This window comes from Chelonoidis abingdonii, chromosome 2 (assembly GCF_003597395.2).
Source record: "Chelonoidis abingdonii isolate Lonesome George chromosome 2, CheloAbing_2.0, whole genome shotgun sequence".
NCBI classification, from domain to species: Eukaryota; Metazoa; Chordata; order Testudines; family Testudinidae; genus Chelonoidis; species Chelonoidis abingdonii.
In genome coordinates, this window is record NC_133770.1 from 207,074,609 (window position 1) to 207,099,980 (window position 25,372).

A 25,372-nucleotide genomic window follows, 5' to 3' on the forward strand; every position below is an offset into this window, starting at 1 on the left:
GTGTGCTTAATTAAGTTAAACTGGTTTTAGTAACATGCCTGTGGCAAGTTTTCCAATACTGTAAGCTTATGTTTGTGTTTCTAAGAGCAAGACAGGCACAGGGGCACCAGTTTAATAATCTCGCCTAGGGCACCATAAATCCTAAGGATGGCCCTGCTTGTGTTACTTTGGAAATTAACAGTAGATTTTCTACCAGAACTGTGGCTGTTCCCAGTGATAGTCCAATGACCATTCAATAACATTGTTTAACTTCTGCTGGTTGAATCTTTAGTGCCTCCAAAGTTTTTGCCAATGTCATCCACGCCACAGCCAGAGAGGCGTCAACCACCGCAGAGACGACACTCCATTGAAAAAGAAACACCAACTAACGTGAGACAGTTCCTACCACCTTCAAAACAGAGCTCCAGATCACTTGTAAGTATCATGAGCATTGGCTGTAGTGTGACGAGGTTCAATAATTCCACAGTGGTGATAAGACAGAAGCTTTCTAAGACTTTAAACAACATTGAAACTTAGTTACATTGTGATTAGAGCTGGATGTAAAACAAAATCCCAAATTGAAATCAGTCCTGAATTTTTGGAGGAGTTTGGATCAAGATTAAATTTTCTGCCTCTCTGATGTTGTATTGAACCAAAACCCAAGGTTCAGATGTCCCAGAACTTGGAAAAGTATGGATCCTGATCTGAACTTGGTGGCTTGGACCCATCTCTAGTTTTTATTTCAACCTGTTTCAGAAAATAATATAGCTTCTACATAACAAATTAGGAGTTGCCTCCTTTCAAATGGAAAAGCAGCTAATCTATTTTCTCTTTGTTATTGGAGTATTTTAATTCACAGCTGAAGGAATGGATGGCTTTCTCTTCCTCCCTCGTAAAGAGTTAGTTTGGTTAAAGTCATAATGTGAGAGAAAAATCTTTGAAGAGTCCAACTCTTGGTGTGACCACATTGCATTGTTGAGGTCACTGAGGCATAAACTTGTTTTGCTCCTTGAAAAGAAAGTACAGTACATTTGATCAATTAGCTTTAATTGAGAACTGTTTTCCAACAGTGCCTAAGTGGCAAAGGGGACGGAATGCTGGCTCTTTTGTGCTGGCACAGCGTACTTTGCAACTTAATGTGAGAAACCTGGGTTCAGTTCCTGGTCTCTTGTTTTCTCTAGCAGCAGAAACTCCAAGTGTCCCTTTAAGGTAGTGTAGAGAGAGTGATAGGAGCCTTCAGTGGAAGGAATACTCACCAGTCCTCCACTTGACAGAGTGGCACTGATGGGCTTTGAAGTACTATTTATTTTTCTTTGGCCAAAGAGATGGTGGCTGTGGGGCAAGTCCTTCAGCGTGATGAGGTTGAAGTGTAATAACACAATAGTCTTCAGGGATACGGAGGATATTTTCCCCACTTCTCCACGAGAAAAAAATTAACTTTGTATCACATGCTTCTAACTTGAATACAGCTTGTGGTCCTGGGTGAATGGCATTCAGTAGTCTTAGCTCATTTTTCAAGGAACAGTAATGAACCCTGCAGAGTGTAGCACAACTAGAATTTTTTCTCCAAGTGTTTGTTTGGATTGTAACTTTTGGAACCTCTAACACTTAAGAGGAGAGTTCATGGATGAGGGCATGACCAACGTAAAAAGAATTTCATTACCACAATGTGCAGCAGTCGTATGTGGGACCACAAGATTTGTTTTCACGTAAGTATTCACAGGTAGAAATATGCAAAAGGAAAGAAGCTCTGTGTATCTTTTTGAGGTGTTGGCTGTTTTATACTTTCAGTATTTCTAAACAAATTACATCATGATATCGATCCAGCGCAAAACTTGGAGAACCTTGTGACTTAAAGAAGCCTAAATATGAGGTCATTGTTTTAAGTAGCTTGATTAAGTTTTTCACATGATTTATTTCAAATGATCATAAATATATCTTTCCTTCTGTATAAGCTATTGTGTGTGTGTGTGTGTGTGTGTGTGTGTGTGTGTGTGTGTGTGTGTGTGTGTGTGTGTGTGTGTGTGTGTGTGTGTGTGTGTGTGTAAACCAAAAGAGAAGAAGTCTAATTTCGCCTACCAAAATGAAACAACAACAAAAATAAGCAGCAGAAACTTCAAGCAAAGCAGCAAGGAAACATCTATTGGAGTCCTGCAGGGTCACATAAATGAGTGTTTCAGATCATGTTGGGACGGTTTATTTACTCCAAAGAACACTCTGTAATTCCTCACCCAACTTGTTCAACATGCTTTTGTGTATGAAGTGAAAAGGAAGAAAATTGATGTTGAAATGATATTCTTTTAATGCAGTCTGTTTTATGTGCGGCTGTTAAGTATATTTTTTATTCTTTGCAATAGCGCCCTCTGGAGGTGGGTAACTGATAAATCACTTGATCCTTTTGTTTTAATTCAATGGAAGGTTTTCAGTATTAGGGTATGGCTATACTTGAAATTTTGAAGTGTGAGTGTGGTCGGAGCACCACGTAAACCACATCCGCTATGGGTGTAGCTTGCAGCGCTGGGAACCGCGCTCCCAGCGCTGCAGCACTGATTATGCTGAGGCTTTACAGCGCTGTATCTTGCAGCGCTCATGGGGATGTTTTTTCACAGCCCTGAGCGCAAAAGTTGCAGTGCTGTAAAGTGCCAGTGTAGCCATACCCTAAGTCTAACAGTAACCTAACCAGCTCCTGCACCCTGACATGGAATTCTTCATCACTCATACAAGCTGGCATCTCTTATTTTCTAAACCAGACACTGCATTTGTGATACTGCAGTTCCTTGAGTGGAAGCCGCTAGATAAATGAAAAAAATGCTTTACTTTTCATTTGACTGCACATTTCTTCATCCTTTCCTCCAAGATTGATGGAGTTTCAAATTCTTATCTGCTCCAGTGACAGCAATTTCCCTTCAAGGTGAAAGAGCTTGTTGTTAAATACCCATCAGTGCCAAAGAAAAAAGGCCATTGCTACAGTTTCTGAGCAGGATTAGCGGGCAACTGGTCTGTTTTGCATACTAAATAGGATTTTGTGAACAGACATCTCAGCATACCAATTAGTGCTAAAGTAAGAGGAGTGGGGAGAAACAAACTTGGAAGAATTCCAAACATAACCCTTTTTCATGTCAGCATATCAATGGTACATGAGAAGTTGCAGAAACTGCAGCTGGAGAGTTCACTATTTTCCCTGAGTTGGCCTTGTGGTGTACCTACCAAAGTCACCCAGCTTGGTACCTAATCAGTAAGATACAGTGAGTGTACTGAGGTGTACATGTGAAAGCCTTGATAATTTTTCTTATTTTCATGATCCAGAATCCCTACTAACTATTTCATTCATGTTTAGCATTACCTATTCTGCTTCCTGTCTATTGTTCAGGTTCCTAGGATAATCAGTTTTCTTCCAAGGACGACTTTCAGACCATTTTTTTCAACCATACAAACAGCTTCTCTGTTCAGCTCTCATCCCTTTGAAGCAGCCCTGGTTGGAGTGGCAAAGGCTATGTATTATCTGTGTGACAGAGCTTTTACCAGCAGGTGGAAACCCCCAAAGGTTTGCCTCTTTATGCTGGCTTTGGAAATTATCTTTACAAGCACATGCCTTCTAGGGGGAGCACTTCCTAAACTGTGGCAGCTTAGGTTGGCACACTACTCCTGACTGAGATTGATTTCAGTGTTTGTAGAATACTTGTGTGTGCTTAGATCCTTCAGTCACCTCATGGGAAAAAGAAATCAATTGTGAAAGGACACCAAATTAAAAATGCATCATATTATCATCAGTGGAACAAGTTTTCCAAATCTTAAATGTACAGCACATGAAGATCCGCCGACCTTCACAAGCAAAACCACTGTGATAGTTGGATTGTGTTGAAAAGATAAAGCTGCTTGTTGCTTTAACAGGACATACAGTATCATGGAATAGAATGGCATTTCTAAGCCAAATATTACTTAAAACCCTAACAATGATTTTAGTCTTTGATGCACTTAAGTATCAGAAGTATCCAGCATGATCAGTAGTTGGCTTGCACCAGGTTAGGTCAACCAGTTGAGAAGAAAATAATTCCCCAAAACCATTTTTGGAACTGAACAGGGACCAAAAATTTTTAAGGTTCTGAAATTTGGTGGGGTTTTTCCCCTCCCATTTCTGGTCCCAACCAGAAAATATGGCAAGACTATCTGTAGACTAGAGATACTAACTGAGTATTCCAGACTAGTTAGGCATAGACTTTAGAGTGCCTAACTTAATCTGAATTGCATAACTTTTGTATTTCACCCAGCACTTGGATATACAGTACTTCCTTGCTGTGACGCTTTTGAATGCATAGTAGTAACTTGTAATGCAAAGTTTTACAACACATTGGGTATAATAAATACATTAATATGAAACATGCACTGTTTATGCATAATCAGCAAGAGCTCTTAGGTGAGGATATATTGAAAATAATCTACAAAACACTTATTTCATATTATGGATATGTAATTCAGACTACATGTTATTCTTGATATAAATTCACCACACTTACACTGTAATAGCTCAGATTGAGCCCTTGTTATGCTGTGACTGCATAGTCAAAATGTTAACCAAATTCTTTACAAGTTCATTAACTTTTTAAGTACAGAATAGTATCTTTTTAACATGCCTTATTTTTCCCATTTAAAAATAACCACACTAAACTCTCTTTAAGATTAATTGATGATTGGATTCAAATCCAGAAAAACAAAGAAATTCAGAAGCCAGGTTCTGTCCTTAACACACTCCGCTGAGCGTAGGTATTGCAGAGGACTTAGGACATTACACACACTACCATATGCAGCCCCTATGACATGAACAAGGATTATGGATAGGAGTTAAAGGTAAAACTCTAAAATGTTACTGTTTTTGTAAACTTTAGTCAGTGGTTAGTGTAATTGTGATTAGCTTAATTTAAAGACAGCTAATGTTGAAATTAAAGATTTGGCATGTACTTATTTTTATTCTGAGAAGGAAAAAAAATTAAACATTCTTCAGAAATCAGTGTATCATTTAACTTTTGTTTAATGTTGCATTAAAGCTTTGTTGTCCTTGTGTAATTGCTGGAATTAAAACATTAACATTTAAACAAGTGAACATTTTCCATGTTCCCCCTTTTGCCTGCTGGCTATTCACACAAGTTTTAATGAAGATTAATTTTGATGGTTGCAAGAACAGATCCACATCATTCTTCTGCTACTTAGTAAACACCTAAAGTATTAGTTCTACAGAAACAAATTTTTATTGATAAAGCATCTTAAGAGATTAAAGAAACATATTAAAGAGGCTAAACTTTAAAAGTTGAATCGTATATTTATCATGTCACTAAATATGCAACAAATTAGTGTTTAAATATTCATCATAATGAAAAATTTGTTGTCTAAGGGAAGAATTAAATGGGATACTTGATTATATTAAAGGAAAAATATCCCTCCTGTGAGGAAATAGCTTTCTAAAAGACTGAAAACTGTGATTGATCAAAAGCATTCAGTAAATCTCACTTGCCACAAACACCATCCTGACATCCCATTCTGTGGAAAATAGGTTTCTCATTGGCATCACCTGCCCCACATTCTCTCACTCATTTTTCTTCCTTTCCATCCCTCCCAAAGCATTGTTGATATCTAATAGTGCTGTCATCATAAGGATCTAAAATACAATACTGACAGCTAGCTGCTGGTTACGTGGAAGTTTGCTGCTAATGAAATGACGGATTTTGTATGTTCATGGAGTTTTACACCTCTTAGAGGAAATCTCATTTGGGTTTGATAGAGTTTCGTTCTTCCAGAAAACTAAGTGTCACCAGTAAGAACATACCCCAGAGATTTGGCTTGTCTATGAAAACCAAAATTAACTCAATTTTAGCTTTTTGTGGGTACCTTAAACAGGGTGAATTTTCTTTATGTTCCTTTTCTAGGTAGATAAGACAACAGTTCTTTAAAATATAGTGGTTCCTAAATGCTAATGTTTGCCAGGTCTGCAACAGAGATCAAAATATTTTCTCTCTAACTGAAAGTCAGAACAGAATTTTAAGACTATCTGTCTAAATTGAGCACTCTGATTTATAAATTAGATTTCCAAGCTATCCGTAGAGTGCTGTCATCAGTTTCTTTGTGTGTACAGAGGAGATTTCCTGTATTTATTCAGAGAACATTAAATTTCTATGTCACTTTGGCACCATAGCTCCTCTGGGCTAAGTGAACAGGTGCACTAAGCAAAAAGTGATGGGAATTCCCAGAGCAATTCTGTCTTTCTGTTAGAACCATGCAATCAACCTCAGGGCTGGATTACAAATGGGAATGAGGCTTTTTATTCTGTGGTACCAAAGTTAGAGGCCATATGCTCAGGGTTGTTGTTCTCTTAAATGCACTAGCACAGAGTGTATGGACATTTCACAGATGGGCAGTAGTTCCATCATTAGTGGCCTGGGTGTAATTCCTTGCTAGTAAGAACACAACAATGGATTAACTGTTTTGCTCAAACTTTATATTTTAAGATTATTTTAATAAAGTTTAAATTGACAGTGTTATCATCCTGGAGGGAAGGAAGGCTGTGTGTATTAACTGCATATAATACATTTTCTATTGTTTTGGTCTAGATTTTGTTCACAGGCTCTAATTATAACCGTGATTACCAATGTATGGTACCACTGAATAAAAATTCTTTTGGAGGTGGCTACTAACCGCTTTCTTCAGCTACTCTGGGCACCACAAAGTCTCAGAGAAGCTGCTTGTCTTTAAGAAACATACTATCAAAGGGAACAGTGCCAAGAAATATCTTTTACACCTATGTATCAAATCATCTTGTGTTCTTTCAGATTATAAAATTGAATTGTAAATGGCTAAAACAAATATTCATAATAAATCAAATCAGTGGAAACAGGTGTCAGATGATATAAGTGCTCATAGAAAAAATTGCACTAATCAGTCTCTTAGTTGTTATGAAACTCGTGATGCCCATGGATCAGGCAGTGCTATTCCGTTTTGGGGTTGTGAAATCTTTTCTTTGAAGTTACTAACTAGGTGACTGGCTTTCTAGGCGGAAATCTTGAAAAGATGATGGGTTACATTATAATGTAGATTTTTGGCTTCCAGGAGGAATTTTGTTACCCAGTGGAATGTCTGGCTCTGACAGTTGAGGAAGTCATGCACATTCGTCAGGTGCTGGTGAAAGCGGAGCTGGAAAAGTACCAGCAGTATAAAGATGTCTACACTGCCCTCAAAAAAGGAAAGGTATGCTTGTTTCAGCTGATCCACTGAGAGCTGTTAGGGAAGGAGGTGAATCACACAGATTTCTAGTCAGTGAAAGAATAGCAGTTGGAACCAGAATTCAGGTGCCAGATTTTTATTAGTAATTGACCAGTCTGACTTTCAATTTATATTGGAGAAACTAAACTAAACTAATCTTTCCCTACATGAAGTAACAGATGAGCCAGTTTCCTTGGTTTATATATGGAAACGTCAAAAATTAGTATTGAAATATCACATTTGTGATTTGTGTTTGACCGTCCATAAAGACGCAGTAGCGTTTACAGTAGTTGTTACACTCTCTCTCTCACTATTTTTTAGCTTAAGTTTAATAAAACATCCTTCCCCCATCACTCCCCTAGACCAGTGGTTCCCAAACGTGTTCCACTGCTTGTGCAGGGAAAGCCCCTGGTGGGCTGGGCTGGTTTGTGTACCTGCTGCGTCCACACGTTCGGCCGATTGCAGCTCCCAGTGGCCGCGGTTCACTGCTCCAGGCCAATGGGAGCTGCTGAAAGCGGCTGCTCCCAGTGGCTGCGGTTCGCTGCTCCAGGCCTATGGGAGCTGCTGGGAGTGGCTGCTCCCAGTGCCCGCGGTTTGCTGCTCCAGGCCTATGGGAGCTGCTGGAAGCGGCTCCTCGGCCCGTGGCGCTAGACATACACACAGCCATGCTACTTCATATTTTTTTCTGGAGAGACCAGAACTACAGGTAAAATAGGATATAATAAAAGTTTTACAATATAAAATATATATTTTTTTAATTCCCATTGAAATCAGTGGAAGCTGTCAAACCAAGTCCAGTTCCCATCTCTGAATGGACACCAGTCTGTTGTGAGTGGACCCAGCTGCTGACTCCCACATGCTTCTAAGTGCTTTGGGTCTGGATAGTGTCTGATCACTGTTCCTAGCCCTGGGTTTCTCAAGCATGCTCCCAAGTGCAGACCCCATGTCTGCTACCCCTCTTGGGAACTGGGACCCCATTTGGACCCTACAACCAGTGACGCAGCCTTACCAAGTTCCAAATTGTTACATATGTTCCACCTCTCTCTGGGTTCTTTCAGCTTCCTGATTTGCCCCTTGAGGGACAACATGGCAGGCAAACAAGGAACACAGGCTTAGGAAAGGGATTTCTTAACCACAGACACTTTACTCTTAACAAACCACATGAGCGACTTACAGATGTTTGAAAAAACAAAATCCTGAATACAGCCCTCAGTCTGATCTCATCCTTCCTGTGAATACAGGGTTTGGTCAGCATCCCTAGGCCGAGCAGCTGGTCCTGCCTTCTCTATCCTTAATGTGTTCTCCTGGCATGTAGCAACAGGGCCAACTCCAGGGTTTTTTGCCACCCCAAGCAGCAAAAAGAAAAAAAAAGCCGCAATCACGCTCTGCAGCTCTACCACTGCCAATTCAGTCTTCGGCGGCAATTCAGTGGCTGGTTCTTCACTCTGAGAGGGAGTGAATGACCCGCTGCTGAATTGCCGCCGAAGATCCGGACGTGTCGCCCCTCACTGTTGGCCGCCCCAAGCAGCTGCTTGCTGGGCTGGTGCCTGGAGCTGGCCCTGTGTAGCAGTAGACAGTTCCTTCACATAGAGTATTCCCACTTAAATAACCCCTTTGGTTAGGTCCTGTCCCTTCCCCACATCCAACCCCCACCATGTCTCCGCTTCTGTGCAGATAATCTTTCTTCTTATGGTTGGGATGGCAGTCGAAAGAAACAGCACTGCTGTTTATCAGATATAGTCATTATACTAGGTCTGAAGCCCCCACTACAAAATGGGTGCTCTAATCCACATTGGAGATTGCAATACAACATGAGAGTTGAACTCCAACATGAAGATTACAGTATAAAGTGGAGCTCTGGAAACAAAATGGTACCCACAAAACAAGACAGGGTTCACAACTAGACCCAGAGCCCCCAGTCTGTCACAGAAACTTTCCCTGTATAAAGAGTGTGGAACCAAGGTCCTTATATATGAAAGAAACAATGAGATATGTCAACAATTTCTTCTATTCTAAATAAATTAAAGTGGGTGAGGAATTTTTTTCCCCCTTTGCCTGGCTGAATTGTATGTTCCGAGTTTTAAAGCAAGTGGGATTATTTTAAGGCTCCATTGTCCTCCAGAGGTAAGCAGGATGCATTAATCTCACACTCTTGGGGGTTTTTTTTGAGCCTTAGGCATGACATGCAAAGGCTCATGAGTAACAAGCTAAAAGAAATTTAAAGCTTCTGGGAAATCATGCATCATGTGACCCAGGGGGATTTAATATGAGAGCACCCATCTGCCGGTGTATTTTTCTTCCATAGATTACAGATCACTAAAAAAAAACTACAGTATCTCCTTTTCCTCCCCTGGGCTCCTGTACATTAAACTCATCAAATAACTCCATCCCAACTTCAGTCTGTACATCTTCACCGAAGTCCAAGTTAGAAGCATGCAATTTTATTTCCAGGTCTGTACTGCTAACGTTGCAGTCTCTTCTGTTTTCAATTTCTTTAGCTCTGTTTCTGTTGTCGAACAAGGAGGTTTTCTTTCTTCACCTGGTCCTACACCTGTCAGTTTTGTAAGAGGTGAGTTTTTGCTCAGAGTGAAATACTTGGATTCATACCTCACTGGTTTCTATTTTAATTCACAGTGTTATTTGGTTTTGGTTTTGAAGTGTAGTTATGGTCAGAAAAATGACTGTAAAAATGGCTCTTCCTTATTCAACATATCTGCTCCCTTAATATATTCAGGTTCAGAGCAGCTCAGGTTTTAGAGTAAAACAGTAACAGTGCTCCTCTGTTAGCCCAGCAGAGCCCATATGGGTATGAGGCAATGAGATAGATTCTACAGAATCCTCATTACTGGGGGGTGACGTGTGAACTCGAAAGCACAAAGAGAATTTCAGATTCCATTTGAGTTGGTAGTACTGGCTGTTGGGGAAAAAATGTTTACTTGTAAACTGAGCAAACTTTAAGGTGATAGTCAATAAGGCAGTAAATATGCAACCCTATGCACCCAACAGTCTTACTTAAATAACATTTCTTTCCACTGAATGATTCAGACTTTTACTTTTCTACACAGGCCTGTATGTTCACAGTGTTGCAAAAAGGTAAGTTCAGGAACCTACCGTTTGTTCCTTTCAGAAACGCTATCTCTTTGGTAATGACACTTCATACTGTCATTCTCCTGCTCTTGTAACAGATGCGGTTGCCATCAAAGCCATACTCCACCCTTCCTATCTTCTCTCTGGGACCTTCTGCTTTGCAGAGAGGAGACAGTTTTATGAGACCAGAAAAACCCTCCACCAGTCACCACCGGCCACTTAGGAGCATGCCTAGGTAAGAGACATTCCTACTTCAGCTGTGCTGCTGGTCGCAGCTCCTCATAAGATCTTCTCAGTCTCTTAGTTGCTAATGAGACATTATCTACTAGGCTCTGTTTTTGTAGTTTAATTTTCCAATGTTTGTCATATCTTTTTAGAGACCCAGAGATAAATGTCTTTCCTTACCAATTTCATTTTTAATTGGATAAAGATTGAAGGTTTTCCTTAAATTTCTAGTGGAACAAAACCCATCCTGATTACTTTTCATTCACTACTTAGTAAATATAAACTATATTTACTTATATAAGACTTGCTAACATAGTATTTAAAACGTGCTCTGTCCCCTGTCTATACTATAGCTGATAATGATAGTAATATCAGTACAGCTGATAAATATTCTCACATTTTTTTTCTAGTGTAGATGGATCCTTAGAAGAAAAATCTATCTGTTCTTGGTAACTGAATAGGGAAATTCTCCCTTATTAGACAATGACTTACACATGCAGAGGTGAAAGTAAGCCAGTATGGTGTACCGGCAAGAGCCAGTACATCAGACTAGACTGGCTTCCCCAGGCTGGTGATTTAAAGGGCCCAGGGCCCTTTAAATCGCCTCCTGAGCCTTGCTGCCGGAGCCCTGGGGTAACAGTGGCAGGGCTTCATCGGCGATTTAAAGGACCCAGTGAGCCGCTGCAGTAACAGCTGCCAGAGCCCTGGGCCCTTTAATTCGCCCCTAAGCCCCGGGGCTCCAGCCACCTCTGCAGCTGGTAGCTCTGGGGATGATTTAAAAGGCCTGCGGATTTAAAGGCCCTGCCTCATCCAGTTGAGGCCATGCCCCCTGCTCAGGATTCCGGCGTACTGGTAAGTCCTTTAAGTTACTTTCACCCCTGTACACATGTCAGACTCTTTCTACGCTCTAGTCATAGGTTTGTTTCATTTTAGCTTTGGCAATAAATTATCTTCTTCTTCGAGTGCTTGCTCATATTGATTCCAATTAGGTGTGCGCATGCCACGTGCACACTTGTCGGAAGATTTTTACCATAGCAACACTCGGTGGGTTGGCTGGGCGCCCCCTGGAGTGGCGCCAGTATGGCGCTGCATATATACCCCCCCGACCCAATGGCCCTTCAGTTCCTTCTTACCGCCCGTGTCGGTCGTTGGAACAGTGGAGCGCGGCTTAGCTGATCTCCACCTCCCTAGCTACTCGTAGTTCTTTTATTAATTCTCGTGTATATAGTTGTAAATTCTATAGTTATAGTTAGTTTTATTCATTCTTTGTTATAGTTAGTGTATATAGTTGACAGGGGTTCGGGGATTAGCCCCTGCCCCGCACCCGGTACCGGGCTTCAAACCGTGCTCGACCTGCCACAGGCCGATGCCAATGGGAGATCCCCACGACTCTTGCCTTAAGTGCCCCAGGGAATCCCACCTCTTGGATAAGTGTCGGATCTGTAAGGCCTTTAAGCCCAGGATGAAGAAGGAGTGGGACTTTCATCTGAAACAGCTCCTGATGGAGGCAGCTCTTACTCCTCCGCCCTCGCCACCGAGCGCTGGACAGTCCGTATCAAGCAGAAGTGTCTCCTCGGCACCAGATCGAGCCGGTACCGCTAAGGCCCCTCGGCACCGTCGTCTGCTCGACACCGTTCCCTCTCTCCTCGGGTTAAGAAGCATAAGACTCCTGCGGCTTCCGTGCCACCTGCACCGCAGTTGGAGCACCCACCTAAGTCGGACCGCCTGGCACCGACACCTGCCACGGCACCAACAGCTTTGGCACCGTCGATTCTGGTCCCGCAAGGGCCGTCAAGTCCGGCACCTGAAAGCTCCCTGGCGCACGCCGGGGTTAAGCTCACAATTGCCTCCACGCTGGAGACCTTTTCTACGGAGAGGGAGCTGATCGCCCTGACGGAGTCCGCGCTGCCTCAACCCCTGGCACCGCCGGTGAGGGTCATTCAATCGATAGGCAAGCCTGCCCTTCTGAGGCCACCCTCCGTCGGCACCATCAGGAGGCACCATTCACAATCACGGTCCCGTCGCCGATCCCGGTCCCGTCGCTAATCCCGGTCCCGATGCGGCTCGCAGTCCCGGCACCGCTCTCCATCTCAGTACCGGTCGCACTCGCGGCACCGCTCAGCATCCCGTTCGCCGGCCTGCTACTCTCGGCACCGATCCAGCTCCCAGTACCATTCCCGGCACCGCATCTCTCACAGCCACTCTAGACGTCGAGCCTCCAGATCCTGGTCGACCTCCCGGCACCACTCCAGTTGCAGGTCCTGGTCTCGTTCCCAGTACCGGTATGGCAACCGGTACCGCTCTCCGGTGCCACACAGGGAAAGGTCGTTTAGAGATCAAGACCCTTCCCAGGGGTTTTCAGCGCCTCTTTGGCCATCTCGTCACACATCTGTGTCTTCTCACGCGGACAGTGCTTCCTATGCACAGGATCGTGACTTAAATGTGCCCGGCCGTGTCTTTCAGGAGACCCAGACCCAGGAACAGGGACCCCATCAGTGGTCATTCTGGACACCTTGGGCATACCATCAAGCCCAAAGTGTGCCTCCAATGCCATCCCGCTCCGCACCATCGGAACACCGGGTACCGGAGGCAACAGTCAGCCGCCCCCCTCCCGCAGGTACAGAGGAGGCTCTCATTCAGCCGGCAGTGTCTCAAGTTCCACCCGAGACTGACATTGCTCAAGAACAGGAGCCCACGCAGGACCCTCTTGTCCTGGGCCTTTCCTCTTCCTCCTCTCCAGATGAACTGGTGGCAGGGACATCCTCCTCAGGCCCTCCTCCAATTGACCTGCGGGCACATCAGGACCTCCTGAGGAGGGGTGGCCTGGAGATAGAGGACCCGGTAGTGGATATCCTGTCAGCTGACACCCCCACAAGAGTGGTCTTGCCGTTTATCTGTACGATACAAGCAAACGCTGATACCATCTGGCAATCTCCAGCATCTATTATGCCCACGGCCAGGGGAGTTGAGCGGAAGTACATGGTACCCTCTAAGCGGTGTGAGTACCTGTACGTGCACCCTCCTCCCTGGTCCCTTGTCGTGCAATCAGTCAATGAAAGGGAACGCCATGGCCTGTAAGCTCCTGCTGCAAAATCAAAGAAGGCTAGGCGCATTGACTTATTGGGCTCCAAGGTATACTCTACTGGGGGCCTCCAACTCAGAGTGGCAAACCAGCAAGTCCTGCTCAGCCAGTACAATTACAACACCTGGACGGCGGTGGAGAAATTCAAGGAGTTCATTCCCCAAGACTCCCGCCCAGACTTTGCTGCCCTTTTGGAGGAAGGGAAGAAGGTGGCGAGAACTTCTCTCCAGGCCTCCCTGGATAACGCTGACTCCGCAGCCAGGACCGTGGCTTCCGGTGTCGCCATGAGGCGGATATCATGGCTTCAGGTCTCAGGCCTTCCACCTGAGTTACAAACCACCATACAGGACCTGCCCTTTGATGGTCAAGGCCTAGTCTCTGAAAAGACTGACCCCAGGCTGCAGAGTCTTAAGGACAACAGAGTCATCATGCACTCCCTCGGGATGCACACCCCGGTGACTCAGCGCAGGTCCTTCCGTCACCAGCCTCACCGCCCTTATCCCCCGCCTAGACCAAGACAGGACTTCGGCTGAGGACGCGGCCGAGGCAATCTTAGACGGCGGTCTGGACCCCAAGAGGGCCAGAATCAAGGTCCCTCCAAACCACCTATGGGGCCAAAGCCAAACTTCTGAAAGTGTGCCCAAGGACGGCATACCAGTTCCTTTCCAGGATCCTTTACCTCCCTTTTCCAACCACCTCTCCTTTTTCCTTCCTGCGTGGTCCCAGCTAACTTCAGATCATTGGGTCCTACGCACGGTGGAACTTGGGTACCACCTCTAGTTTATTTTGCCCCCGCCTTTCCACCCCCCACCCTCGTCCCTCTTCAGGGACCTCTCTCACAAGCAATTCCTCTTACAAGAGGTGCGCACGCTCCTTACCATGGGAGCCATAGAGGAAGTACCAGAAGACGAAAGGGGGAAGAGGTTCTACTCCCGCTATTTCCTAATCCCCAAGGCAAAGGGAGGTCTCAGACCTATCCTAGACCTGCAAGAACTCAACAAGTTCATGATAAAGTTGAAGTTCCGCATGGTATCCTTGGGGACCATCATCGGATCCCGGAGACTGGTATGCCGCCTCGATATGAAGGACGCGTATTTTCACATCGCCATTTATCCTCCACACAGGCGGTACCTCGATTTGTAGCTGACCGTCAGCGTTTCCAGTTTACGGTCCTACCATTTGGCCTCTCTACAGCACCGAGAGTATTCACAAAGTGCATGGCTGTAGTCGCCGCCTCCCTCCACTGCCGCCGGATACACGTCTTTCCGTATCTCGACGATTGGCTCATCAGAGGGACCTCCGAGACACAAGTCAACCATCATGTAGGCATTGTCGAGGTCCTATTCATACGTCTAGGCCTGATGATCAATACAGACAAATCCACTCTGGTTCCCACACAGAGGATAGACTTCATTGGGGCCATCCTGGACTCCAATCTCACCAGAGCCTGCTTACCACCAACTCAGTTTCAGGCGATGGTAACAATTATCCAAAGCCTACAAAACTTCCCAACAACTTCGGCTCGCACTCGTCTCGGCCTGTTGGGTCACAGGGCTGCCTGCACGTTCATGACCAAACACGCCAGGCTACGCCTCCATCCCCTCCAATCTTGGCTCAACTCGGTATCCCACCCGGGCAGAGACGCCATAGACATGATAGTCACCATTCTCCCAAGCATCCTAGGCTCCCTCGACTGGTGGCTGACGCCCTACCTGGTGTGTGCAGGGATGCCGTTCCACCCACCCCAGCCTTCCATGGCCCTTACAACGGACCCCTCATCTCTCGGCTGGGGTGCCCACCTTTGACATCTTCGCACTCAAGGCCTTTGGTTATCTCAGGAGCTGGCCTTGCACATCAATGTCCGAGAGCTGAGGGCAGTCTGCCTTGCGTCCCAGGCATTTCAACAGCACTTACAAGGCCGCTGTGTCTCAGTGTTCACAGACAACACAACGGCCATGTATTACATAAACAAGCAGGGAGCGGCACAGTCCTCCGCCCTTTGTCAGGAAGCCATCCAGCTTTGGGATTTCTGTATAGCCCACTCGATAGACCTGGTAGCATCTTTTCTCCCAGGTGTTCGGAACATTCTGATGGATCGACTCAGCAGATCCTTCCTGTCTCACAAGTGGTCTATTCGTCCAGACATTATTGATTCCGTTTTCCAGAAGGGGGGCTTTCCCCATATAGAGCTCTTTGCTTCCCGCGAGAACAAGAAATGCCAGATGTTCTGCTCCTTCCAAGGCCTCTCCCCGGGCTCGATCTCAGACGCTTTCCTGATGCCGTGGACGAGCCAACTGCTTTACGCCTTTCCATTGTTCCCGCTGGTTCATAGGGTCCTGATAAAGCTCCGCAGGGACAGAGCTCACTTGATCATGATTGCTCCAGCGTGGCCAGGCAGCACTGGAACACAATGCTGCTCAACCTGTTGATAGCCAACCCAATACCCTACCTCTTCACCCAGACCTCATAACTCAGGACCACGGCAGACTTCGCCACCCAGACCTGCAGTCCCTTCACCTCACAGCATGGCTGCTGCATGGTTAAACCAGTCCAAGTTACATTGCTCTGCCTCACTACAACAGGTACTCCTGGGTAGCAGGAAACCTTCCACTCGGTCAACGTATCTGGCCAAGTGGAAGCGTTTCTCCTGCTGGTGCGAAACGCAGAATGTCACTCCCACCGAGGCCTCAATCCCCACCATCTTGGACTACCTCTGGTATCTCAAACAGCAGGGCCTAGCAATATCATCATTGAGGGTGCACTAGGCGGCCATCTCTACCTTCCACCCAGGGGAGAGTGGCCACTCCATGTTCTCGCACCCTATGGTTTCTAGATTCCTCAAGGGCTTGGAGCACCTATACTCCCAAGTATGACACCCCGCCCCAACCTGGGACCTCAACCTGGTTCTAACCAGACTCATGTCTGCCCCATTCGAGCTGATAGCAACCTGCTTGCTACTATACCTGTTCTGGAAGACAGCGTTCCTCGTAGACATTACATTGGTCAGACGAGTCTCCGAGCTTCGGGCTCTCACGGTAAACCCACCGTATACTGTGTTTCACAAGGACAAGGTGCAGTTGCGACCACACCCGGCGTTCCTTCCTACAGTGGTTTCGGCCTTTCATGTAAACCAGGACATCTTCCTTCCGGTCTTCTTCCCGAAGCCACATTCATCACGACGGGAGCCACAATTGCACACCCTAGACGTCCGTAGAGCGCTCGGATTTTATATCGAGTGCACAAAACCCTTTCGTAAAACGCCCCAACTTTTCGTCGCGGTGGCAGACCAAATGAAGGGCCTACCTGTCTCCTCCCAGAGAATCTCATTTTGGGTGACGGCGTGCATCCGTACTTGTTATGACTTGGCTCATGTTCCCTCAAGCCACCTCACCGCTCATTCTACCAGAGCTCAGGCTTCATCTGCTGCCTTCCTGGCTCATGTACTCATCCAGGAGATATGTCTCGCAGCTACCTGGTCCTCGGTCCACACCTTTGCTTCTCATTATGCTCTGGTTCAACAGTCCAGAGATGATGCAGCCTTTGGCTTAGCAGTTTTGCATTCTGCAACATCTCACTCCGACCCCACCGCCTAGGTAAGGCTTGGGAATCACCTAACTGGAATCAATATGAACAAGCACTCGAAGAAGAAAAGACGGTTACTCACCTTTGTAACTGTTGTTCTTCGAGATGTGTTGCTCATATCAATTCCAAACCCGCCCTCCTTCCCCTCTGTCGGAGTAGCCAGCAAGAAGGAACTGAAGGGCCATTGGGTTGGCAGGGGTATATATCCAGCGCCACTCCAGGGGGCGCCCAGCCGACTCACCGAGTGTTGCTAGTGTAAAAATCTTCCGACGAGCGTGCACGTGGCACGCGCGCACCTAATTGGAATGGATATGAGCAACACATCTCGAAGAACAACAGTTACAAAGGTGAGTAACCGTCTTTTTGGTTTTACATTTTGAACACAGGTTGCTATTAAAGCTAATCCCAGAAATAACATTTGAATCAGATCAGGATGTAGATCCATGGACCCCTCTCTGTGTGCAAGTCTGTCTTTAAGACCCATTTCTGCCAGGGTGTCTACATGCAAATTAGCCAAATTAAGACATCCATGTAGTCATTAATACAATTCTCTTTGCCAAATCATGCTTTACACTAGCCTTCACTGAACAACCATGTAATCTTACTGATGTGTCTTCCCATCTCCATCCTTTCCTTACTGCTTTTTTGCACCCTCATTAAGTGGGGGACAGCAAGACTTGGGACAGGAATAGTGTATTCTTTCTCTTTGGGAGGTGTCTCCATTGGTGTCCAAAGCTGTGCTGAATGTAAATAATGATAATGAGTAAGGGACGGTTTCTTTGTTTTTCAGGTTGTCCACAAAGTCAAAGTCTATGGATAAATCAAATGAAGATCTACAGTTTCCCAAAGAGTTAATGGAGGACTGGAGCACTATGGAGGTGTGTGTGGACTGCAAAAAGTTTATTTCAGAAATCATCAGCTCAAGCCAGCGCAGCCTCTCTCTGGCCAACAAACGAGCTAGGTTAAAAAGGAAAACACAGTCGTTCTACGTGGCATCACCAGGCACCTCTGAATACTGCCCTTCTGAGAGAACTATCAATGAGATCTGAGTCTTGTGCCTTTTTCTTTGCTTTTGTCTTCATGAGGTCAGCATCCGTGAGAAAGATCACTGAAACTGTCCTTCCCTTCGTTTTATTTTATGAGCTTGAATTTGCATTAGATCACAGGGTTTGCTACTCTATGGTTTCCACAGACTCTACATTCATCTCTCTAGATAATGATATGTAACAGGTCAGCCAATAACTCATTTGCACTGAAAGGAAACAATAGTTTGAAAATGTTGCCTTTGTGTGTGCGCGCGCGTTGTGCAGGTAGAAAGCTTTACCTTGCATTCAGTTTTTTATCATTCCTTGAATTGTTTTCAGGTCAAGAGCTGAACTGTATTCCTAAAGGAGAACCAAATCTATCACAGGTGTCAATGTTAGCACAATTGTAAGCAGTAAGTCATATTGGCATTACCAACCTGATAGTGTTCATGTTCTAGTTTATATGGCACATGGAGCCATGGTGTACACCAGAAACCTAGTGTGGACTGTTGGTCTCATTGTCTCAGAGCACAAAACCTAAAAGGTTTCGCTCGTGCTATCAACATTCTTTCTTTCAACTGTTGTTACTGCCAGAGGCGGCTCTGTTTTTTGCTGCCTCAAGCATGGCAATCAGGCGGTCTTCGGCAGCGTTTCTGCGGGAGGTCCGCCCCGGTCACACGGATTCAGCGGCAGTTCTGCAGGAGGTCCACCGGTCCTGCACCTTCAGCGTACCCGCCACCGAAACTGCAGAACCGGCGGACCTCCTGCAGAAAAACCGCAAAAGACTGTCTGACTGCCTCCCTCACAGCAACCGGCAGGCCGCCCCCTGCGGCTTGCTGCCCCAGGCACATACTTGGAGCACTGGTGCCTGGAGCCGCCCCTGGTTACTGCTCTGAGATCATGGTTCATTGTGGAACTTGGTAATGTCTGTGTTCTAGTGCAAAATATCTGAATAGGCTGTATGCCCAAATGGGGGGCGATTTTCCCTGAGCTGCTGTACTTCTAACCCCCAGTGTAATAAGTATCTCCTGTACAGGCAGGAGTAGTTTATTCCTTATCTTGAATGTACTGTGATAATTCTATTTGGTAGTAGTAGTTTTAGCAGTAGATAGAGCTGTGCACTCGATGGGGAGGGTGGGAAATGAGAGGCTTCTAAGTTTAACTGAATTCCTGTAAAGTATGTAACATGGTTACCCAAAGAGGAAGTATGGGTAATATGTATATTTGTATTATAGTGGAACATACAAGCACTGCTATAATTAAAAGTTTGGGAGCATATCCATTATAAATCCCATTTTTTCGAGGGTTTATAATTTGGCTGTAAAATTTAGGATCCTGATGAAATTTGGGACAACAGAGTCTCAGATTAGGAGCACCTTGTTTTGCTTTTTAACAAACTTACAGAAGAAAAAAGTCTAGCTGTTAAGTTTCAGTAATGTTACAATATTAACAAACACCACATGCTTTTTGCTCTTTTTTTATATATTCAAATGTTTTGTTTTTAAAGCAGTTAAAACATAATTAGAGTTTAGTCCATAATATGGAGATAGGTCATTTTGGTATTTAAAAATGTTAACACAACCAAGTTACTAATACTTGAAAATCAACTACTGTGCATACACAGTAACTTTTTCATAACATTTTCATACCCAGATCGATATTTAATATCAGTGCAGTGCTGTATTATATACTATCAGAGTAGGAAAGATTCAGATCTATTTATTAACATTTCACTACTAGAGATTGATGAGAGATACCTCAGAACTGCTCCAAAGGACAGGGTTTTCGTAATACAATTAAGGTTGATCTGTTTTCAAACTCTAAATACATATTACAAAGTAGAATCTCTTGCACCAAATATTATCCATTTTAAAAAGTCACTAGGTGCTAGATCCTAGACTTGATAAGAGGATCTGGGCTGATGATCGGAGTCTGGCTCCCACATTCCATTGAGTAACATTAGAGTCACTCTGCAACTGCTGCTGCACCATCCCTGCTGTGTGGGAGGGCAGTATCCACCCACTGACACCACCTTCACAGGCTTCCCGAATTCCATCCCTGCCTGCCATGCTGTAGAGCTGCCCCAGTTCCACGGTAGGCTGGGCTCCCTGCCACCCAAATGTGCAGGATTTCCGCCGTCAAGGTATATTTGCAAGTTAAGCTGTAATAGCTCCAAAGCAGCTAGTCTAGTACTAGGTAAATGTGTGTTTGGGCAGTTCTGAAAGGCCTATACAAAGGGCTCTTTAAACCCATCCTAGGACACGCCCATCCTCATTTTCCTTGAATCATATTTACATAAACAGACAGTTTGCACACACGGCAAGTATCGGGTAATATCGTTAAGGGTTTGCCTGAACTGATGACCAGAGGAGGGTCAGAGTTATAGGTGGGTCCCCATTCTTAACCCTTTCCTTTCTGCAGAGGGCCATGCAGCTGTTACATCCTCTATCTGGGGACCTCAGGGCGATGGGTCTTTCACATTAAAGGAATTGCAATATCTTGATGAGTTAAGGACCTATGATAGTCAGGGTAGCACAGTGCAATTCATGTGAAATGGATAAAGAAAGATCCCCCATTAGTCATATGATAGCCCCTTGATCGTGGTAGCACTTTTTTGCCACTTGTGTTTCTGTGCCAAAATTAATCCCTGCAGCCGACCCACCCACCTCTTTTCCCATTGCTGTTTTGCATAGTATTCACACCAGATGACCAACTCCCAGGGAAGTACATGGGGCTTTTATTTTAAAACCCCATTCTGTTTGTAATTTTTCTTGAGAAACATTCCCCTCTACACCCCATACATCTATTTTCTGCTCCTTTCCATGGCACCTTGGAAAAAGCTGCAGAAGCAGGGAACGCCTTCCTTGATGTCTCTGAGGCTCTCAGGGGTGCAGAGGATCTGGCATGTTTTTCTTTCTATTGGGAGGAGTTTGTAGTAGAAGCCATGGCCTCATAATGCCTCACATCCAGTATATGGGCAGTGAAATCAGACTCCAGCCCTGCAGGTCCTGGGCCATCCCTGAAGGCCTACTCCTCTGTGCAACATCCTTGCTCCCTTCAGCATGGTTCCCTTATCTTCCCATATCATTGCATCCTCACAGGTGCTGTAGAGAAGAGCTGACGCTGCTTCTAGCATCATTACTAAGGTGTGTCTTTTGTGTTAGTGCAACACCTAGGAGCCCTAGTCACACACACACTGTGCCTATGCTATGCTAGGCACAGAACAAAAAATGGTCCTGTGAACTACCGAATGGCTGTCAACTTAGAGTCCACTAGTGTGTGAGGGCAGCAGAGTGCAAAGGCTGACTGCTTCCAGTTCTACTCCTGTCTGCCTGACTCAGAGCCACCAGGGCTGTGCGATGGTAGCACACAGAGGTTCCCAGAGGCACCTGGAGAGGGGAATCCTGCCGTAAAGCTGCCATTTTCCGGAGGGGGTTTCCCATGCTGGTTGCTTCCATCTATATTAGGGAAAACAGGCCCTTGTACAACGGCCTTTAATTTGGCAGGGGAAACAAAGTCAGAAATGCAATTCTTTTTCTCAAGCAAAGGCAGAAGCAGCACCATCCACTCTGGATCAGTATGGAGTGGACTATTTTGAGCTTTCCACCTCACCGTTCGTGCTAGTGTCCCAAACCGATTCCAAGTGTCAAGGACCAGTCCACTTTACCTGTGTACCTTATGAAACTGCCCACAATGTCCTATTTACGACTTAAATTTCATATCAGTGTCAGAATAGAAAAACAAAAGCTTGTAAATATCTGTAATATATTTATTAATATTTAGAAAGCTGCCATGCATTGAGCAATGGGAACTGACTTTCCCATGAAGATTTAAAAAGGAAGTGAGTCTTGTTTATATGTTTATTGATTATATTATTAGATTTAAAGTTGAGCCTCTCTCCACAGACATTTTAAAATGAATTTATGTTTAAAAGAACATGGGACTAGCACAGTGAGCTCATTTCAATGAGTGTTTAAAATCTTTTTTTTTCTAACTGTGTTTAATAAAATTAAGACTTGTATAAGTGCATCAGAGGAGACCCAAAGGGGGGGTTAAAAACTGTTGTTGGCAGTGCAATGGTCTTGTATTTTATACATGAAAACAGGTCTTGAGAATTCAAAGCCAGCTCAGTCTTGCTAACAGCTGCAATGAAGCTAGCAAACAGGGCTTTGTGGCAGCTCTTATGTGTATAAAACATTCTTTCCGTGTTCATGGTGACCATATTGCTGATGGGGTTTTTTCATTAAGACCTTTATTGGAAAAAAAAACCCCAAACCTGGGGACAATAAAATGCCTTTGGAGCATAGCCTTTGTGTGTATTAGTTATTCATGTGTAAACTATTATAAAGACAAATTTTAACTGCTTTTTAGAATTTTGCAAAAGTCAAATGGTTGTACCTTTTGGCAAAGGCAGTGTTGATGAGTAAGATTTTAGCACTTACTGGGCTACATGAAATAAGGAAACAGGTCAAAATAGTCTTTAGAATAGCAGTATAACTGCATGTGAGACCCACTGGACTCTAAGCATTAAAGTATGTTTTTTGTATTAAAATATTGCTTCTACTAAGCGGTAGAAAAGTAAAGTATGACCAATTCCTACCAAAACCTTCATATCACAAGCTGAAGAGCTGTATATAATTTTACATCTTCCTATATGCATCAATTGCACTGAACTTGTTACAGAATCTGAAATAACTACATGCAACCTATCTTTTTTTGAGCCTGTAGTTGATGTGCATTGTGAGAGAGGTACTAGGAGTCTTTCAAAGACCAAAATGGAAGGCTGTCAAGAAAAAATAATAAAATAAAATACACATACATCATAATTTATTTTCCAAAAACCAGTCTGTTCTCTGATTCTCCCTTCTAGGATTGGCTGCATGTTTTATAGGTGGGGGGGGGAGAAGATCCAACTTTAGATAAGTATGAAGGTAGCTATCATGCTAAACTTCATCCAGAAGTTCTGTGCAGCTTTTAGGAATGTCTTTATTATTTTAATCTTATTTGTGGAAGTGACATTGCACAGTAGGTAGCGGAAAGGTGCTGTAACTGCGTGTCTGGTGTGACAGCATCCCTCTTATTTTAGCATTAAATTCTAAATCATTTCCATATAGAAGGCTGAAAGCTGTGTTTTTTCTTTGATATATAACATTGTTAAAACTGAGCTGCTGAATTGTTAATATTAATCACAGCCATGCAGTCCATTCTCTTGTTTTCCTCTGACTTCACTAATACGCTTTTGACCTTCCTTAATATTCAACAAAAAAATCCTAATACAAAAACAGCTAGTGTGTGTCATTGGATCACTCGACTGAAACAGCCACAGATCCTGCATTATCTCTTCAAAACACAATCCAGTCAGACCCTATTACAGCCTGAGCCCATTTACCTGAACTTGGGAGAAGTAAGGAAGTTAAACCTTTCCTTCAGTATTTGTACTGGTGATGAACTGATGCTGCTAGAACCCCTGCCATCCCTGTGGCAACTTTGAGGGCCAGATTTCAGTGGTCTGTCTTAAACCTGCTTTGCAGCCTTCCAGCCCTGGGCCAGCCACCAGCATTGCATTTTACATGTCTCCCAAGAGGCCATTCCAGAAGGGGGATTGCCAAGACTTAGACACATCCTGACCCCATCCCATCTTTCCCCCAGATGTGCCCCTATTCTGGGTGGTGGGAGGAGGATGTTGGAGCCTTCCTACCAGTCTCATGCCATCAAAGGATTCCACTAGATAGAGGGAATCTTCTGTTGGCCAGTTGAGTTCTAGAGTAGCACAAAGCACCTTGAATGGGCCAGAGAATCTGGCCCACAGTTTTATAAAATGCATTTTAGAACCTGGGTTTTATAACAAGAAGTATCTTCAGGTGCTGGAAGACCTTCACTTTAAGATCACTGTCTTTTTCTCTCTGCAACTTAAAGAATTATTAGCAATTTCTCCTGTGGGTGGCTCCCAACCCATTTTCAAACTTTCCATTATGTAGGCAGGTAAAATGAATGCTGACAAGGTCTTGTGTATACTGACAATTATCACAAATTTTCCCACCATTGGGCTAGCACCAGTCTAGAGCAGCTGCTGGCATTTTCCCACCCTACTGTCTAGACCCACGCTGGTGCCCAGCCAACAGTAGGAGAATCTTAACGATCATCAGCTTTGATGACCCCATTAAAATGGGGTCCCGACCCACAGTTTGAGAACCCCAACCTATGCTGATGGGAAAACTCTTCAGCATAGGTAGCGTTTACACTGAAGTGCTGCAGTGACACAGCTGCAGCTGTGCCACAGCAGCTTTCAAGTGTAGACAAGCCCCAAGTCCATGGTCACCCTGCAAGTGCACAAAAGGGGACCTGTGCACTATTAAACTGATGCTGTATTTGTTTTGTCTGTATATTAATTTCTCATTGGCAGGCTGTTCTTTTAACTACATGACAGATGAAGAATTAACCTGGGTCAGCCCAAGCAGAACACAAGTGCTGTGTGGTCAATGTTCCAGATACCCCCTAATCTCCCATTGGTCACAGTGTCATGGTACTGGATGACATTAGCACAGCAAGTATATGAGGCCTAGCACTTCAGGAGTTAATGAGGATGCCTGCCCATACTGTTTTTAGGAACTACCACCAGGCCTTTTTGTAGGGTTAAATAGGTGGTGTTGGCACCTGCTGTACCTGACTGTTCTAAACTGCTTTTCATTGAAAACATGTGTTAAACAAGTTGTTGAGAGGGTCAGTCTTGAATCTGATACTTTTGATTTCAAAAGTTTCTAGAATAGGTCTACAGGGCCAGCCCCTGCATAAACACAGGGTGCTTGTGTGTTAGAAACAGTACTTTGTACTGCTGTAACACCTTCCTCAAAATGCCTAACAACCCCTAAGGTAACCTAGTGCCCAGCACCAGGCCCAAGGAGCTGGGCTAAGCACTGAGAATAGATGTAGGCTATGGAAAGGACACAGAACTTCTCCATTAGGGACACTATTTCAGACTAATACCCGGAGAAGATGGCATAGGGCTACCCCACCACCTCCCAAGCCAGTGGTGGAGGAGACAAGGATCCATGTGGCAACAGAGAGTGGCCCAGCTGTGTGTGCCTCTGCCACCTCCCCACCCCTGCATTGCATAGCACCTCTGGACTCCCGCCTACCCCCCACA

General features: G+C 44.7%; 1 protein-coding gene across 2 annotated transcripts in view; it reads left to right on the forward strand.

The window, feature by feature from the left end:
- SPIRE1 (spire type actin nucleation factor 1) overlaps positions 1 to 18,965 on the forward strand; it is a 207,449-nt gene extending 188,484 nt beyond the window's left edge. For both annotated transcript variants that reach the window (XM_032789634.2, XM_075062929.1), the window contains 6 exons: positions 272 to 414; positions 7,075 to 7,212; positions 9,726 to 9,796; positions 10,293 to 10,320; positions 10,413 to 10,549; positions 17,994 to 18,965. In XM_032789634.2, the coding sequence (XP_032645525.1) occupies positions 272 to 414; positions 7,075 to 7,212; positions 9,726 to 9,796; positions 10,293 to 10,320; positions 10,413 to 10,549; positions 17,994 to 18,252 (776 nt within the window). In that variant the 3' untranslated portion in view covers positions 18,253 to 18,965. The remainder of the gene's footprint in view (positions 1 to 271; positions 415 to 7,074; positions 7,213 to 9,725; positions 9,797 to 10,292; positions 10,321 to 10,412; positions 10,550 to 17,993) is intronic.
- The last annotated feature ends 6,407 nt before the right edge of the window (positions 18,966 to 25,372 follow it).